This window comes from Geospiza fortis, unplaced genomic scaffold (genome assembly GCF_000277835.1).
Source record: "Geospiza fortis unplaced genomic scaffold, GeoFor_1.0 scaffold41, whole genome shotgun sequence".
Taxonomy (NCBI): Eukaryota; Metazoa; Chordata; class Aves; order Passeriformes; family Thraupidae; genus Geospiza; species Geospiza fortis.
The window spans coordinates 20,579,036-20,596,871 of record NW_005054299.1 but is presented as its reverse complement, the minus strand read 5'-3'; the positions used below and the strand labels follow the sequence as shown (position 1 = coordinate 20,596,871).

Genomic DNA, 17,836 nt, shown 5'->3' with positions numbered 1-17,836 from the left:
AATAGATCTGATTTCTTGGCAGCCTTTTCTGTTGCTCATTGCAAACAAAAGCCACACTGAAGAAATAACAGTAATGGAAGGAATGCTGTCACTTCTCTTCCCTTTAGACAAACATAATTTGAGAATAGCAATAGCTCAGAGGTAAGAGAGGCTATGTTTTTTGGTGCCTGCCTGTTTCAAGAGTAACAAAGCTGTATTGATGTACCTATATTGGTGGTCATCATACACAGAAGAGCTGGCTGGGAATGATCACTGCTGGACACAGATGGGAGCTTTCATGTTTATTCTAAACTATAATTGTGTCCAGCTGTTTTGTGACTCCTGAGCATAAACCAGAGATTCTTTGAAAGGAGAGGAGCTCAAGCTGCTCCCTGCCAATCTGCAGAATGGATTCCAGCTTAAGAATAGACTTTTGAGTCAGGCAGATATGATGACCAGTGCTGTGCTCAAAATGTGCTGAAGTGGTTGTCATCTAGTTTTTCAGGAATCAAGCATGCAGTGCAATGCTGCTCAAACTTCTAAGAAATGGATATAATTAGGTATGTTTTTAAGATTAATATATAGCATCAGTATAGTGGTTTGGGTTTGTTTGTTAATTTATTTAGTTGATTGCAGTATTTTCTTATTGATTTTATTTGTGAGTTTATTTTTGTTTTGTTTTTCCATTTGTTTGGGTTTAGATTTCCTTCTATCTGCCCTGGAAGCAAATTATGGTATTGTAAAGCTAATGCATACGTGATAGGATTAATGTGTCAAGGAGATAAGGGCCTTGATTGTGGCCCTAAAGCCAAGCAAATATGTGTCTGTTGCTATCTGCTAGGGAAAAGGCTGTCTTCCACTTTATTTCTCATGTACTCTCACTGTGTCATCAGCTTGTCTATATTTTGATTCAACAGCTTGATGCAGGTGCAGAACTCTGGTCTGATACTCGTGGAAGCTCAGTTTTTCTGTAGCTTTGTTAGATACCATGCTCTTAAGGCTTTCTATCCTTTTTTGTCTTTCACTTCTTCCACAGACCATTTATTGTGTGGTTTTGCTCCCTCTCTGATTTTAGGTGTACGGACTTGCTTATATCCTGTTTCTCACGTGACAGATCCTTCTGGTACAGAGTCAGCTCAAGTCACCTGAAATTCCACTGGAGAGGCCCATGTCTTGACTTGATTCTGCCTTTTAGTCTCTCACTAGATACTGGTGTGACTGTGTGAGGATATGGGAATTCAGTTTTGCTGGATTTGGCCTTTTGCTGGTACTCCATTCTGCATCTACCCAGTGCTTCATCTTGGTTTAAGGCTAAAAACCTTGAGCTACTGACTGCCGTCAGCAATACAAATACCCCTTTCCTTGAAGATTAAAATATTCTTGATAGAAAAGACTTGGCGCTGTGTTGATGAAAGAAGTTTCCTTAGCACTATATTTTTGGAGGCTAGCCAATGTGGAGGAAAAACCCAAGCCTTATTGGAGAACTAGAGGTAAGGTCTTGGGCCTTCATAATTTTATTGTTTGAATTATCTGAATCACATGATGTCTTTAGAACCAGAAGAAGCATCAACCTGCATGGAGGGTAGGGTGATGGTCAAGGCCCTCTGCAGTCCTGTGTTGACAGGAAGGCTGATGCAAGACTTGAAGGGAAATTGTACCAGTGAAAGAAGAAGCAGTAGTCAGCACAAGAAGTCACTGGGAAAGTGAAGTGGCTATCCCAAAACCCAGGCTGAGGGCATTGTGACTCTGAGCACCTACCCTCCAGGATGATTTGTGACTGGAGTCTAGCTCTTGTGCAGGAGCCAGGAGTGCCTGTGCTAAGTTTGGGGGCTCTGGAAGTGGGCAGTGGGATGCAGACCAGTGCCTGACAGAGCCAGTCTGAAACCAAGCCTGGGTCTGGCCTTAAACCCCAGGCAGAAGCATGACTGAGAGAACATCAAGCCCAGGAGCTTGTCTCAGTGCCAGGTGGGAACCTGGGGACAATGAAGCAACCAGACAGTGTCTGTGGTGATGCATGGGACCTGTCATGAGGTCCCCAAGTCTCTGGCTGGTTGGGCTGGGACAGGATAATCAGGTGAGCACCTCAGTTCTGATACACTGGCTCCTGTCAGCCAGATGTGGCTGAAGAGCCACACGTGGGAAGTTGAGGAGGGGAAACCACATGGATGAAGCAGGTGAGGCCTTTGTGCCAGTCTGAGGGTAATGCATGAATTTTTGCTGCAGCAGGAAAAGCTGATAACCCCCAGTAATTGACATGACACATGCTGCAGGGCTGCCCCTGCTCACTGTCCTTATCCAAAACCTGACATTGAGCTTGGCACATGTGTGTGTGTTTGCTATGGGCATCCCAAGCTTCCCTGACTCTTGGGAAGCAATGCTCAGCTCTACTGAGCTGCTTTGTCACACTTTTAAACACCTCTTTCACCCTCATGTTCTGTAGGCAAAAATATCCCTCTGCCTCTTTGAGGAGGTATATTAAGAGGAGAAATGAAAATTTAGTTAACAAATCTTTCACTCTGCAAGTGCCAATTATGTGGGGGTTTTTCTCAGATGGTCTAAATGATAAATATAACTAGCTAAATTCAGAGTAACCATTTTCAACCTGTGTTTAGCACTGAAGTGGGCTGCTTCTATTTTCAGGCTGAAGAAGAATTTGTGAGCCTGAAATCCCATCCAAGTTCTTGTAAGTATATCAGTCAGTCTAATAAAAGAGATTACCTCTTCCTACAGACCTTGCCTCACTTACATTCTTCAGGCCCTGTGACTACAACAACGGTGCTTGCTCATCTTTGCTGCTGCTTCTCTGCCACCTGCAGTGTGCAGCTTGAATGTACGTGACAGAAGACAAGGGGAAGCACATCAAGGTATTCCTGACTTTACAGTGTTTCATTTGCAAGCTTAAAGGCCTTCCTGGAAACATAGTAAAAGTTAAGTTGGAAGGGAGCTCTAGAGCTCGGCCAGTCCAGCCCTATTCCATGTTGGACTAATAAATTTTGATTGGATGCTCAGCACCAAATCCAGTGAAGTTGCCAGCACTTCAAGCATGGAGCTTTCACAACCTCTCTGTGCATATTACTTCAGTGGTGAGCCACTCTTTCTATGCAGGTTTTTTCCTTACATCCAACCTACTAGTCCTGCCTCTCATTAATCGCCTAATCCCGAGTGATACAACAAAGCTGTTCCTGGGGTGGCCTGTGCTTCAGTCTCTCAGTGGTTTTAGTGTTCCTTTGCTGGACTTTCTTTGTCATTGTCTTGCTTGCTCTACAGACTGGACACAGTGTTCCAGGCATGCCTAGCCATGTAAAATATAAGGGAATAAGAGTTTTCCTCTGTCTGCTGGCTATGCACGTGCTTGTGTGGCCTAGTAGGTGATTAGCTGTAGGGGGATAGAAAATAAGAAAATAAAGATAGTGTAGGAAGTAATCTTACCCCTAAGGAGTTGCAGCTGGGCCAATTATCAAAGATTGGGAACAGGCCTGACTTTAACAGGCCACAGCTGTAACCAATGAGAAGAAGAGTGCTATAAAAGAGTGGGGTGGCTGGTTGAGAAGGGAAATGGAGTCAGTTGGCTGCTTTGTGAAGAAGAAAGAGTCAGTGCTCTGAGGAGCTGCCCCTGAGAAACACCAAGAAGGTATGAAACTTTTGCGATAAGGAGACGACAGTATGGAACCCTGCAATAAGATGACAGCAATTAGCTGCTTCACTGCAAGGCACATGGCTTGCTCTTGTGCAATTTGCCAGAAAGAATCTCCCAAGTAACCTTCTGCAAAGCTCAGCTCACCCCTAGCGTGTACAGCTGTGTGGGGTTAGAGCACCCCTGCTGCATGCTTCTTCTTTTGGTCCTCAAGAGGTTTCTATTGGACAATTCCTCCAGCCTGTGAAGGTCTCCCAAACTGGTTTTTTTCTCTCTCCCTACTTTTTGTTGAGCATTTAATTTCCTGTCCTCTTGTGCTTGTCCCTGTGCAATGTTGATGTGCTCAAGGACATAATTCCCTTTCAGAGCGGTGTTTTCTTGTATTATAGACTACAGAGGCATGGTGGGATTGGTTTGTAGAAGCAGACTAGTCTGAATTGCACTGGAGAGGGTCTTGGAAAGGAAAGGGCCTCTGCTGCCCAGAGCCTTTGGAAGCTTTTTCTTGACAGGATGCAGACATATTCCCTAGCAGGAGCAACAGGCCCTCAGGTGTTCATTATTGCTATCTGCTCATTGAGAGACTCACTAAAGAGAAAATAGAAAATTCCTGCTCTTGAACTGTTCAAGAAAATAATTTCATATTTGGTTTGTGTTGCTTCACGCCTTACCTTGTACTTTTCCTCATCTCCTTTCCACTTAGATCTTAAAGTTTCAGCTTAAACCAGGACTGAATTAAAGATTTTGTGTAGAAGTTTTCAGACTGCTGTGTTCTGCCCAGAGAGGAAATGAAGTGACAGCATCTGGGTATGAATTTATCCCAACCCAGGATGAGATTTCCCTTCAGGACCAACCCAGGCTGTATTCTGAATGGGAAAACACAGTTAGTCCCCTTCTCTGCTACATACCTAGCCAGCCTAGAGCTACATTTCTCGAACAGTAACAGTAGTTTCCACAAGAGGGTTTTATGTCAGTTTAAAGATAAAAAAGAGGAGCAAATATGACCAGTTAGGCAGATTCTTCTCAGCTGCAGCAGTCACTGCTTATCCCTTATTCAACAGGAGGCAATATGCTTTTTCTCTTGCACATTTTTATGAGAAAAATCATGACCTTCTTAGAATGCTCATTTCCAGCACAAGTCAATCATAGGAACAATTAAATAGTTCTGGAATTAAAAGTGACATTTAGAAAGAAACAGGTAAAATTGAGTGCCAAGGAGGGAAAATTTCATTTCTTTCCCCCTCCTCTTAATGTCATATTTTTGATGAAAGAATATTATAGTTCTGTTCTATTAGATAACAGTTTATAAAATTTTCTGTGTCTCTCAGTTTCACAGTCTGTTTTCCTGAGTAGCAAGAGCAGCTAGGGTCTTCTCTTGGTCACCGCAGGCTGCTCACCTGGAAACTGGGAAAAGCAAGACATGGTCTGTAACACTGGAGATAGCTTTTTTCTTTTTTTAATTCTTGAACTCTTAAAATCTTCCAGCCATGCTACAAGTATGTTTTCTGCTGTATTCTCTCTTGTAGTCTCTTCTCCAGGCTAAATTGAATTCTTGCACCCACGTACATTTTCTTCTCCGTTATGGTTTCAACTTACTTTCTTCTGGAATCCTCCTGTTGTCTTAAATGTTTCCTGAAGCATGGTGACTGAAACTGAACATAACATTTTGCCAAAGCCACTTTCTGTGTTGGGAACACTGACAAAAGTATTCCCACTTGCTATCTGTTGAACACGGATGTTTCTGTACATCCCAAAATGGCATTTGTCTTGCTCACCACACTGACACTGTTGATTTGTGCTGACCAACCCATCCACCACGTTCCCGAGTTTCCACTGAGCCAGCTGCTGCTGGCCATGGGGAAGCTGCTTATTTCTGCAGATGTTGAAGTTCATCCAGCTGTACTGAAAATTTTCCAGTTTATCCAGAGCTTTTTCAGTTCCAATCCTGTCTCTAAGAATATCTGCATCCCCTCTCCATTTCATGTCATCTGCAAATTTAACAAGCATACTCTGTATTCCATCATCCACAGTGTAAACAAAAATGCTGGGAAAATTAGATACAGATTCGAGATAAATCTGCATATAGAATCGCTTGTTACTTCTTCCTTCTGGACAGGGAGTCTTTATAAGTACTCTTTGAGTGTAGCTGTATGGAGTTCTTGATGTTTTTATTTTGCACTCATGCTAGCCTGTTGATCCAGATAATTTTCTTTTTTTTTTTGTTTTGCTTACTTAAAACAGTAGTACAAAAGACAATGCCAAAAGCCTAAGTAAATTAAAAATATGCAAAAGCAACTGCTTCTCCTGCACTGATGCTCTTGAACCATCATAGCAGCTGTTATTCAGCTCCTTGTTTGTCATGTGGAGGCTTAGAGCAAGTTTACCTTTTCCCAGCTCTTTTTTTTTGGAAGTTGAAGGTAAAGTTGATGAGCTTTCTACTAATTTCCTTGCTGCCTTCCTTTTAGGCACAGACCCCAGACTTACAGTGTTCTCACAGTTGGTAACTCAACAGTCCACAGTTATCCTCAAAAGCAACTGTTTGAGACTACTTCAGGCAGTTTTTCATATATGGTAGACAAATTGTTCATCAGCTAATTTGGCTGATGAACAAATTAGAAATGCTTTACTTTGAGTGCTACCTAATCTTGTCATTGAGGCTATTAGGTTTTCTAACATTTATTTGGCCTTCTGTCACTGATGTTGCCTGCACCTTTCCAGTGCTAAGAGAGGAAAAAGGAATTATTTGGCATACCATAGAAAGGGATCAGCCTTAGGCCCACTGTAAATGAACTGGCAGGAAAAGCTGCCCTCACATGCAGCAAAATTTATGGGGCGACCTGGGGGAAAACAACCAGACACTGTGTTACCAAGGAATGTGGGCAGAGGCTGAGCTTCACAGGAACACACAGTTACCTCCAAGTTTTGCTGACTACTTGTATACTGCTGTGGATAACAATCATAGAATCCTTAAGGTTGGAAAATGTGGGGGGATAGAATGTAAGAAAGATAGTGCAGAAGGTAATCTCACTCCTGAGGAGTTGCAGCTGCACTAATTATCAAAGATTAGGAACAGGCCTGCCCTTAACAGGCCACAGCTGTGTCCAATAAGGAGGAGTGCTATAAAAGTGTGGGTTAGCTGGGTGAGGGGAGAGCTGGACTTTGTTGGCTGTGCTGTGAAGAAGGAGTCAGTGCTGCAAGGAGATGTCCGTGAGAAATCACTAAGAAGGTATGCAACTTTTGCAATAAGATGACAACAGGAAAAGAACTTTAGGATCATGAAGTCAAACCATTAACCTAGCACCACTCTGCTCACCACTACAACCATATCTCCAAGTGCCATATCCACACAAATTTTGAATACTTTCAGGGACGGTGATTCAACCACTTGTCCGGGCACCCTGTGCCAATGCCTGACCACCCTTTCAGTAAAGAAATTTTTCATAATATCCAAGATAAACCGTCCCTGGTACAAGGGCTATTTCCTCTCATCCTTTCACTTGTTACCTGGAAGAAGAGCTTGACCTTCCCCTTGGTACAACCTCCTTTCAGGCAGTTGTAGAGAGCAATAGGGTGCTCTTTGAGTCTCTTTTTCTCCAAGCAGAACAAGCCCAGTTCCCTCAGCTCCTTCTCATCAGACTAGTGCTCCAGACCCTTCACAAGGTTCCACTGCCCTCTCTGGCACACTCCAGCACCTCAATGTGTTACTTGTAGAGAGGGGACTGGAACAAACACAGAACTTGAGGTGCAGCCTCATCAGTGCTGAGTGCAGTGGGACTGCCCTGGTCCTGCTGGCCGCACTGTTCTTGGCACAGGCCAAGCTGCCATTGGCCTTCTTGGTCACCTGGGTACACACTGGCTCATGTCCAGCTGTCAACCAGAGAAGGTAGGAGAAAGCAGCATATTTTTTAGGCCGTAACTGTGTAAAATACTCTGTTCCAAAAGTAGAATAGTTTTGTTGTGTGTTGAAGGATTTTGTCATCTAAACTTTTACCTTTTTAAAGTATATTTTATCTTTTCTCCTTCTTTTAATTGTGTGTTGTAACAATCCATTTCACCATGGAAAGAAACTGTCATGCAAGGAACCTGACTCATCTCAGTGTGGAAATAGCTTACAGAAAAAATCTTAAACTTTACACCTCTGGACACTTAAATCAAAAGAAGCTTTGTAAGTCTTCAGAGAAAATAAAACAGGGATGATGATACTCTGCCAGGAAACAAACTCTTTCCATAATAGAAAGAAATCAATTCCCAGCTGAAAATGAGAGAGCAAAGAAGATTAGAAGATTTTCAGGTAACTTCTCATCCAGCATCCCTTTGCTTCTAGCAAAGCTTGAATTTTTCTGCCCTAACAACAGACATCCACAGTCATCTGTGACTTGTGTTAGTGCCTCAGCAGATTTTTCTATTCCACTGGAAATACTAAAGTTGAAAGCACTGAAAAGGAAAGAGGAGGGAACTGACAGATTCTATGAGAGTCATCAAAAGAGATGAGCTAGATGTGTAAGAAGTTATGGTTGTAGAACTTGTCAAAGGGGAATACCAGTTCATACCTTCACACTTGGCTGGTGTAGCTAAAACTGAGCAGTTTAACAAGTTCTTGCATTTCCAGGAGGAGTTTGTGGCAAACCGTGAACTGTTACCAAATGATTTAACAGCAAAATATTAGAGTAGCATGAAAGCAAGCTGACTAAAGTAATAAAGAGTCTCCAAGTGGATGGAAAGGTAAACTTTGCATTATCTTTCTGGGTGCATTGGTTGTGTGTTCCAGAAAAGTTAGAGATTTAAGCAAAATCACCTCTCGTTACAAAGACCCAATCCCCTGTGTTTCCTTAGCTGAGCATTTGTAAGACACATCTACTACTATGGCCTGGACAAAAACTGACATTTCATGTAGATGAGAGAAATGTTTGAACGAATTTGGCACTTTGTCCCTCGCTGTGGTACTTATAGTCGGGCTTTCATCCTTTGTGAGGTGCCAGCTTATTTATGAAGTGCATTTCATAGAGAATTTAGCAGTGGTGTTTGCTGGACTGTGGCTGCTAACACAGGAAATAGAGATCAGGCTTGACTGAAACAGCCATGCCAATAGAAGCCCAAGTACAGCAGAAACTGGAAATCATCAGACAATTAAGTAGAGGTTGTTTGTCTTGTATACATACCAACATACCTCCACTGGATTTTAGAAAGTATCACCTGCCACACGGTTAATGGACTTGTCACAAAAGTTGGCTCCCTCCCATCTCAGTCAATATTGTCAAACAACCTTTCTCCTCTACCTCTGAGCTGAGAGATCAGAGTAAAAGGAAGAAGGGATAGGGGAGAACAGAAGAGGCAAAGTGCAGTATTATATCAGAGTAACAACTTGATCTTGTAATTTTTGAAGCATTTTTTACCAGGAAACCTTTTCCCCAGAAACAATTTGAATCAGTACAACTTTTGTGAGATAGAGCAACTCTGGTACAAAGCTGAACAGAAAACTGTACTAACTAGCCGTGATGTCAATCTTTGTCTTTGATTAAATGGTTGGACTTACTACCAGCCTTGGTTTTAAACAAATATATTCACAAAGAAAAAAACTGCCATAGTATATTATCTACCTAAAAGGCTTGTTGTGAAAAATTTAATCTAGCCACAGAGCACTTTGAAGTGAGGCCAGCGGCTCTCTTGAGAAAAAGTTCCCACAGCAGAGGAGCCCAGCACAGGTTGCCTGAGAGACCCCCTTCTTTCTCTTGCCTAGATTTATTACTCTGACTTGGCAATGTGTAACTATGAGATTCTAAGTGTATTATTTTAACTGTTGTATTCCTTATCTAGGGGTTCTTGGGTTATGTCTGTGTGAATTATGAGCACAATCTGAGCTAACAGTTACTTTTAAAGAATGCAATGTTTTCCAAGGTCTGCTTCTTGTCTTGCCCAATGCTCACACTTTAAAATCAAATAAACTTCATGGACTTCATAATTTTTTAAAATTTAATCACTTGTGGTCTCAAAGGGGATAGCCAATTTCTTCCTCATTTTTGCTCCTTCTCCCACTGTACGCAGGTAAGCAAACAAGAACAGTGAATACAAGTGTTAAGAGAGATGCCTGTATAGAAAGTTGATTTCCAGTCTGCTCATTGATTTGAACTGACATAATTTCATTCGGTAAGTTTCAACATGTTAATGGAGAAAGGAGAAATCAAGGAGAAAAAAGGAATTGCACATCTCTGTGCATGCACAGACCACAAGACTGGAAGAAATACCACTGGGGAAAAAGGTGAATTGCAAATACTTATATTAATTCATTCAGGAATAGGGTATGCTTTCAGTCACTGCTTTTGTTTATTCATTTAAATTAGGGTCACAAGTGTGTGTCTCTGTGTGTGTGTTGTTTCATCCAATTTTTCTTGACTGACCAGCAAATTAAACTGCATGGCTGCAAGAGCCATGTGATTTTTGTCTTTAGTGCATTCCCAGTTCTGTTTCTGGCCCTACTGGTGAGACAAGCCCTTGCATGTGTCCCCGTGTTCCTACTGTGACTTTATGCCTTTTAATTAACTGCATAGCAGCAAACCATCACTCTTTCTTCCTGCAGTGTCCCCCAGGTTACCAGAGAGTAGCATCACGTGCCACACTTACATTTTCACTTGCTGAAATATCTCTGTATGGTCAGGAGAGAGGGGCAGACAGCATTTAGGAAACATGGACAAGTCCTTCCCCACGTTTTCTCTAATTATGAGTAACACAAACTGACACTGAACATCCAGTTATTGCTGAAGGACTTTGTTAAAAACATTATTTTAGAAAAAGCAAAAACTCACAAACAACCTCCTCTTCGCCAAAAAAAATCAATCCCTCCAAAACCTCAGCCTTCTAAATTTGAGCCCTAATGTTAAAATTCTTAAAATGTTTAGAGGAAAAAAAAAAATCAGTCTGTGACCTACTGGTGAATTATTTCTCCATCTTTCACTTTAATGGTTACCTATGTGTGATATTTCTTATTTTACTTAGCAGGCAGTTTTCTATTTTTTTTTTCTTTTGATTTTTTCACTATGTTGAATTAGAATACTTATAATTCTTTATTTGGGACAAAATCTGGGTGGTTTTTTTTTTTTTTTTTTTTTCCATGAGCAGTTAGGGCAGTGATTTGCATGTGGAACACAACTCAAATATTGCAGCTGAAAATTATACTCGGATCGAGTACAGACTCTGTAACGTGATAGTAGTCATGATAGAATTTCTACATTGGTTCTCCCAGTGATAACTGAGGAGGCAAAAAACACATTCCTCTATATTTTTGGGGGAAATAATTGCACATTAATACACAACATTTATGGGGAAGAAAAGGGTAGAGGAGGACAGAGAAATCAGTAAATCCTTGAGGAAGAGCAGTTACTTGGGTAAGTGAACTGTGCTGAGAATGACATTGGTATAGTTGAAATCTAATTGGTCATCTCTAGGTTTTGAAAAAACCAAATGTGGCAGAATAAGCAAACCTTCTGTCACAGAATGAAAGGTATGATTTTCCTGGAGCCAAACTGAAACAGGAGTCTGTAATCTGGACTGTTAAGCATTTTTTGATAGTCTTCTTTCCTCTCAATTTAGATCATGATCTCTTCTGGGCTCTCTGCTTATAACACATTACAAGGTAGTATTTATTTGTCAATATTAGTTCATTTCCTTGGTGATGCTACAGAGAAATAAAGTATTTAAAGTCAGATATGGGCACTCCCTCACTCCCTGTTTGAGACCAGAGATCTAGTTCTTGCCCTTTGCTTTATTGTTGACAACAGTTTCTGTAGGAGCAACTCACAGTAGAGAAATCTGAGACTGCAGCTGCTTACAGAATAAGCAGAACATTGATTAGACTGTGCTGGATTTCTGAAGTGTCAAACCTTCTGTCCTTTCTTCTCTTTGGAAGAGCCACATGAGGTTTTGCCAGGTTTGCTGGAGAAATGCTGCTGAGCAGAGGGTGGTGCTTGACTCAGGCTTCCAGGAGCAGTGCTGCACAGCCCTTTCCCCTGCCTCTCCCTCCCCTGACATCTCAATTTGGTGGAAGGAAAACACATAAGGAAAGGTGTCTTCCTTTATGGGTGTACAAGGGGAGCACAGAGGAGATGTCAAGATCAGAGGGCAGAGCTATACCTCACTGGCCCTGCCCAGCCCCCCCTTGGAGCCTCTTCCTAACATGCTCATGACACAGGAGCCCATCTCAGTTCATCCTGGACCTCTCAGCCCCTGCCCATTTCCCTATCTCATCCTTTTGTACTTTTTTTTTTTTTTTTTTTTTTTTTTTTTTTTTTTTTTTTTTTTTTTTTACTTACTCCAAAACTAGACCCCTCTGCTTCTGACAGCTTCTTAGGCCTGTGTTCTCCATCAACCCGGAGACAATCCTGTGGATTTGCTCTGAGGATTTCCCCCTGGTTATCCACTCTCTTTAGCAGTGAGCCTGGGAGTACCTGTGTGATATTGACCATCTGCTGAAATGAAATGAAAGGTAATGATGAATATGGCACAGTTGACAGCATAAGAGCTTTGTCTAGGTTGGGTGTCTCACTGCTCAGTGGCATAACACCAGGAAGGATTGTCCAAAAGCAAGGGGTTTGCACGAGTCTGAGTCTTCATATTTACTGGCTGTGATGTGTGCAGAAAACTTTGTATCCATATTTTTCTTTTTTCCTTTTTTTTTTTTTTTAATTTGAAACAAACCCTTGATCTATTAAAAAATGGAAAAAGCTTTGAATGGCTGAAACCTGCCATAGAACTCTAACCTTTAGGTCTGGAAGCTGTCCTGGCAGCCTACCTGCTTTCTTGTTCTTGCCCACTCCACTGTCTGAACCTGAAGAATTACCAAGTCACTCTTTCACTAAGCTTCTGGCTCCTTTTTTTACCCATCTCTTTGTCTCGGAAATGTAACTCTAACAAGACTGGGTGACTCAAGAGGTCTTTTATATTTTTTCAATTGTTGTTTTCAGTGTATTTAGTGTGTACATTATACAATATTTACACTGTACTTTTGAAAGTTATTTTGGATGATTCTGCAGTTAAGATACTGGAGTGTGAAAGAGATTTAGGGTCATAGGCTTTCATTAAGGTAAGCAGAAAGGTGACTAACAGTGACCCAGTAATCTATGTGTCTATATCTATCTAAGATATCATATATCTTATCTACAGAGAGAGAATTCATGACATGTTACTGTGGGATAGTCAAACTGGCATGAATTTAAGATGGAACAGGGCATAGTGTGGAATATTTATAGCTCCTGCACATGCAAATTTCATCTAGGCTATTCAGAGATTGATTTTTGTGCAAGCTTTTATAAATATTTTAGAGATAAAGGGGAAGAATATGACATTTTGTCTTCTGCCAAAGTGGTGACAGGGAATCATGATAAACATCCCAGAATTATCTAAAGGAGTTTTTGAGAGATTTTTCAACTGTTGGTATAAAAAGCCAGTGTCCCATAAGACTGTTCAGTTCTGAAGACAGTCTGTTTCCAGAGAAGTCTGGGCACATGTGCTATCCTAATGTCAACTTGCTGTTTTGCATGAAAAGCAAAAACTGAAATTTGAGTCATTTGCATCCATTGCTTCCTACTGACAGCCTAACACTGATTTTTTTCCTCTTGCCACGGATCATGTGTAATCCTTTCAATGTGCAGGGAAACCATCCTTGGAGGGTGGGCAGGGGAAAAGGAAAACTGTTTTTTTTTTAAATAAAATTAGTTAGTAGATGTTAAAATGTCTGGTTGAATTTTTGCAATCTGATGATGGAGAGAAAATAAGAATATAGATATGTAGGCAGAGAACTAAGCTGTCCTCTTATGCCATTGTGATATCTAACAATGTGTAGCTGCTTCCCTTGTTCAGTGAACAAGAGGTTTCCTCTTAGGAAAAGAAGCTGCAGTTTTAATAAAGAAGAAAGTGATTGAATCCTGTTAGCTCCTCACAGAGTGTCAATTCTTCTCTCCTTTGCATCACTGAACATTCAAACCTGGAGTCACTTAGCCATAATTCACTGAACCTCAGTTTCTCTCTGCCCTATTAGAGCAACATTTGACCTCTGGGCATGTGTAATAATCTTCGTTGTATGTAACAACTATTTACTTACATCTACCTTTGTATATGATCTTGAAAAGATATTTATGGAGCTGTTCTTCTCTTTTGTTCTAGTCTAGACTGAAGAAATAATTAGAAACAGTGCAATGGATGAATCAGACTCCAGAAAATAAAAAAGGTGAGTGGTAGAACACTTCTGAGTTGAGCAGAAAAGAGATGTGCTACAAATTATGACATTAAGGTTCTAAAGGGTCACAAGGAAAACCAATCAACAGTTGCCTCACTTTTGAGATTTTTCCTGTTAGTGTGATCAAAATGTGCTGATATCTAATGAAATCAGATGTGTAATATTTCTTTTACTTCTTTTGTTCCTGGCCTTATCTGAAACCAGTAGGTGTCAGTGGAAGACTTGCTAAAGTGTTAGAGACGTCTCAGGGCATGAAACCCTTCAGCTGGCAGAAACACAGTAACTGGATTTCATGCCTGTGATGAGGAGGTTAAACCCTGAATCACGTGCTTTCAAGTGCCCCTGCTAAGCTTCTTTCAGCCTTCACTGTATCAGTCCTGAATGCTGTAGTTATCCATACAATAGTCCAGTCCCTCTTGGAGGTTTGCTCAGGGCTTTGATTCAGTAACAGCACTGAGGTTTACACTCTATTGATGTATTGCTCAAGAAAGCAGTGTCTTTTGATAAGTAAGTCTTTTGATCTGTAAGGAATCTGTATGAGGATCTTTAAGTAGGATAAAAAAACCATAAATCTGGAAAGTTGTGGAAGAGTAAAAAAAATAAAACAGCTGATTGCTGATAAACTAGGAAATCCTGTGAAATGTCACCAGGATAAAATATAACTAGTCTGACCATAGCACACCTGCATTTTATGGCTTTAGTGAAAACCTGTTCTGAAAGCCATTTTCTTCCAGAGTGTGAGAACATACTGGTTAGTAAATTGTAAGGTGGTAAATAAGGAAATAGCTGTTCATGGGGTGATGTAAAGTTCCTCTTTGAGAGAAGAGAAAGATCCAAATCTTCTTTATCTTCTTTCTGTGTAGTGTCAGGAACAGTCAAACCAGCTGTGGTTGTGTTTTTTGGTTTTTTTTCCTTCAGCAGCTAAACTGGCCCAGATTTCTCCCTAGAGTAACTGTCTTCCCATCAATGAATGTATGCCTGAATGCAGCTGCTCTGATTATGTTTGTTTCTACAGCATGGTACAGAATTTGAGTTCCATTGCTTTGCACTCAACCACTAAAAAAAAGTAAAATCAGTCATTGGCTCTGGGTCTCCCACGGGGCTAATGAATAAAACAAACAGAACTCTCCAGGCCAAGGCATATCTGAGGAGTAGTTTTGCATAAAATGAGCTAACAGACATTTAAACAATGGATAAAGGTTTCTCCCTTTCTCCTCCTTGCCAGGTACTAATTTCAGAAGTACTAACTCAGTTAACCTCAAACTTCCCCTCCCTGTCTTCCTCAATTACACATTGAGGAATTAAAACTAGCCAAGTCAGAAAGTTGTTAATGTTGCTGTTCTCCTTTTTGTCTTACTGCTCTATTTAGAAGTCCAAACCAAGAAATTTGGGCCACATGTGCTAACATATGCTGGCACTATAGGGAACAAAGCTTTACAAACATTGTTCAAATATAGTTTGAGTGGGGTTTTTTGTTTGTTTAGGTTTTTTGTCTGTTTTGTTGATTTTTAATTTTTTTTTAATGTGGGATGTGTTAATGTAAGTAATTGAAAAAGTGTTCCATCAATGGTAACCTGAAATGAGAAATTTACAATTTTCTCAGAGGAGAAAAGGGAGATATGAGTATATTTAAACATTGAATAAAGTTTTCTTAATATCTTCTAAAACAGAAGACATAATTTTCTTCTCTCTAGCTAAATTTCTTTGAGGCCCTTCCAGGACCGACCAGTCACTTATTCTGATCTACTGAGTTGAGACTATGCTCTTCTATCATTTACAGTGCTTCACACAAAAGGCAGGATCTTTGAGAAGCTGCTGGCTGCTGGACCCCAGGGCAGGAGCAGCAGGAAGCTGGTCAGGCCCTTTCCCCACATGAGGCAGTGCATCCCTCAAATGTGGCTCACACTCTCTTCCTCCAGCCTGCCTCGCTTTTTATCGGAGCTGTTGGCTCCCACTGGAGCTGTTGAGTGAGAGCTGATACTGCACCCAGACCAGAGGGATGGAGAAGAGGGCTGTCTGCCACTGACAAACTGCTTGGAGAATAGGAAATTTACGTGTTCTGTGATCTTTAATGATGAGACATCATCATTACTCAATATAGTGCCTAGTCCTGAATGTGACACCCTGGCACACAGCTGTTACATGTCAAATATGGCTAATGAATGCTGCAGAGTCTGAAAGTCCCTCCCAGATCCAGGGCAGCCCCTCAGTCAACAGGATTTTCCTGAGCTGCTGATTGCAGGAGTGAGACAAGCCAGAGAGCAAGGCTAGAAGCTCTCATACAGCAGAGAAAGGGCCAGTTCCTCCTTTCCATGTTCTCACTCCCTTCACCTGTGCCTTTCCTTCCTCCTTCCTTCCCTTCTGCAACTGCAAAGCCTTGGAGCTGTAACCCTGCACCCATCTTTCCTGGCTATTCTGTTCTCCATAGCTTCCCTGGCACATGGACACAGCTATGGGAGACAGAGAAAGCAGGACCATCCTCAGCTCTTTTTCCACCAGGGAAAGAAAGAAAGAAAGAAAGTTTATTTATATTAGTACAGACCACTGGAGTGAAGGGCACTATTTGTGCATGCAGTTCCTCTCCTTCCCTGGATGAGGGGCTGGCAAGGGCTGTAATACAGCTCTGGCTGCAGCAGCATGGACACTGACAGCCTGCAGACGAGCTTGCTGACAAGCTGTGAAAAACCAAAAAGGTCTCTGCCTCAAATAAGATCCTGGCTGGACAGAAGCATGAGGTGACCATGTAGGATCTTGTAATATAACATTATTGACTGTAGTGAGGCGAATGGGTGAAGTGACAGTGAAGTTGGCCTGTAAAATTCTGAAGTGCATTTTTTTCTGGACTCTCCTAAGGGACTACAGCATGTTTATTCTGCTCCTTGTGTGCCAATATCTGTTCTTTGTGCTAGGACTCAGTAATTTCTTCCTTGGCTCTGTTCCCTTTGTGTCAGAGCCTGATTATTTTTGCATGAAGTGCTAAAGGATGTTGGTTGGGGATGACTGTGAAAGGTGAGTGGCACAGCCCACTGCGAATGTGCCAGCATTCATTTCCTGGTGGGAATAAAGCGTGGGTACAGGGGGTGTGTGTACCCAACAGAACTGGGGACAATGTTGTGGGTGCTTGGCATGGTTAAATCAAGTTTATAGGTGGGTATACCTACTAAGAACCCCATGGACACAGCCTTGGATGACAATTAGCTTTGCACTGCTGGCTCTGTCCTTTACATTGTGCATGTGCTTTTTTACTTCTGGAAACCTGAAGCAGACATGAGACGAAGAGAATAGCAAAAAACTGCTCTCTGTTTCAGAACAGCTTGAATCTATGAGGTGTAAAGTTCTTGATAAATGGGAAGAAATGAACACGCTAGAGACTGTGAAGAAGGAAATAGTGGTTTATGCCGTGACAGTGCATATAATGGCAAACACTCTTAAAAAAATTCAGGCAAAAAAAATCATGGATTCTAAACACATCCTAGTAAGATTTCTGAAGAAGTACTTGTGTCCATGTAGGTACTACCATGATGTACCTTTTAGCACTGAGATATTGCCCCTCAGTGGTCTTTATGTTATCCTCACACACAACATGTGCCTAGTTTGGGTGCTTCAATACTCACTACAGCATCTTAGCCTCTGCCCCTGCAATGGGAGGCTTGTAGGCTGACCCTCACTATGTCAGATGGGGATCTACAGACACAGGGTTTATTTCTGTATTCATGCTGCAATTCTGGGGATTTGCAAGTAAATATACATTAAACAACAGGATCATTATTTTTAACCTGTTTGTTTCTTAGCCTGGAGAAACAAAATGGTTCTGGGTGGGATTTTTAAGTATTCCAAGTTGCATTATCTATCCTTGAAATGAATGCTGAAATGCCTAGTGACTTCAAGGAGGGAGAGATAGGACTGTCTCCTGATTTCCTTTGAAATCTTATTTCTGGATGCTGAAATAACCAAATATTTCTGGAGATTATTCACTAGCATATAGGAATGACCACAGCTGT

General features: G+C 41.3%; 1 protein-coding gene across 1 annotated transcript in view; it reads left to right on the top strand.

Annotated features, from left to right (window-relative positions):
• Nucleotides 1-7,666: 7,666 nt before the first annotated feature.
• Nucleotides 7,667-17,836, top strand: part of CUNH6orf118 (chromosome unknown C6orf118 homolog) — an 18,214-nt gene continuing 8,044 nt past the window's right edge. Inside the window, 5 exon segments of the mRNA XM_031059864.1 lie at nucleotides 7,667-7,775; nucleotides 7,863-8,086; nucleotides 8,088-8,262; nucleotides 8,265-8,332; nucleotides 17,116-17,277. Coding sequence (XP_030915724.1) covers nucleotides 7,667-7,775; nucleotides 7,863-8,086; nucleotides 8,088-8,262; nucleotides 8,265-8,332; nucleotides 17,116-17,277 — 738 coding nt within the window.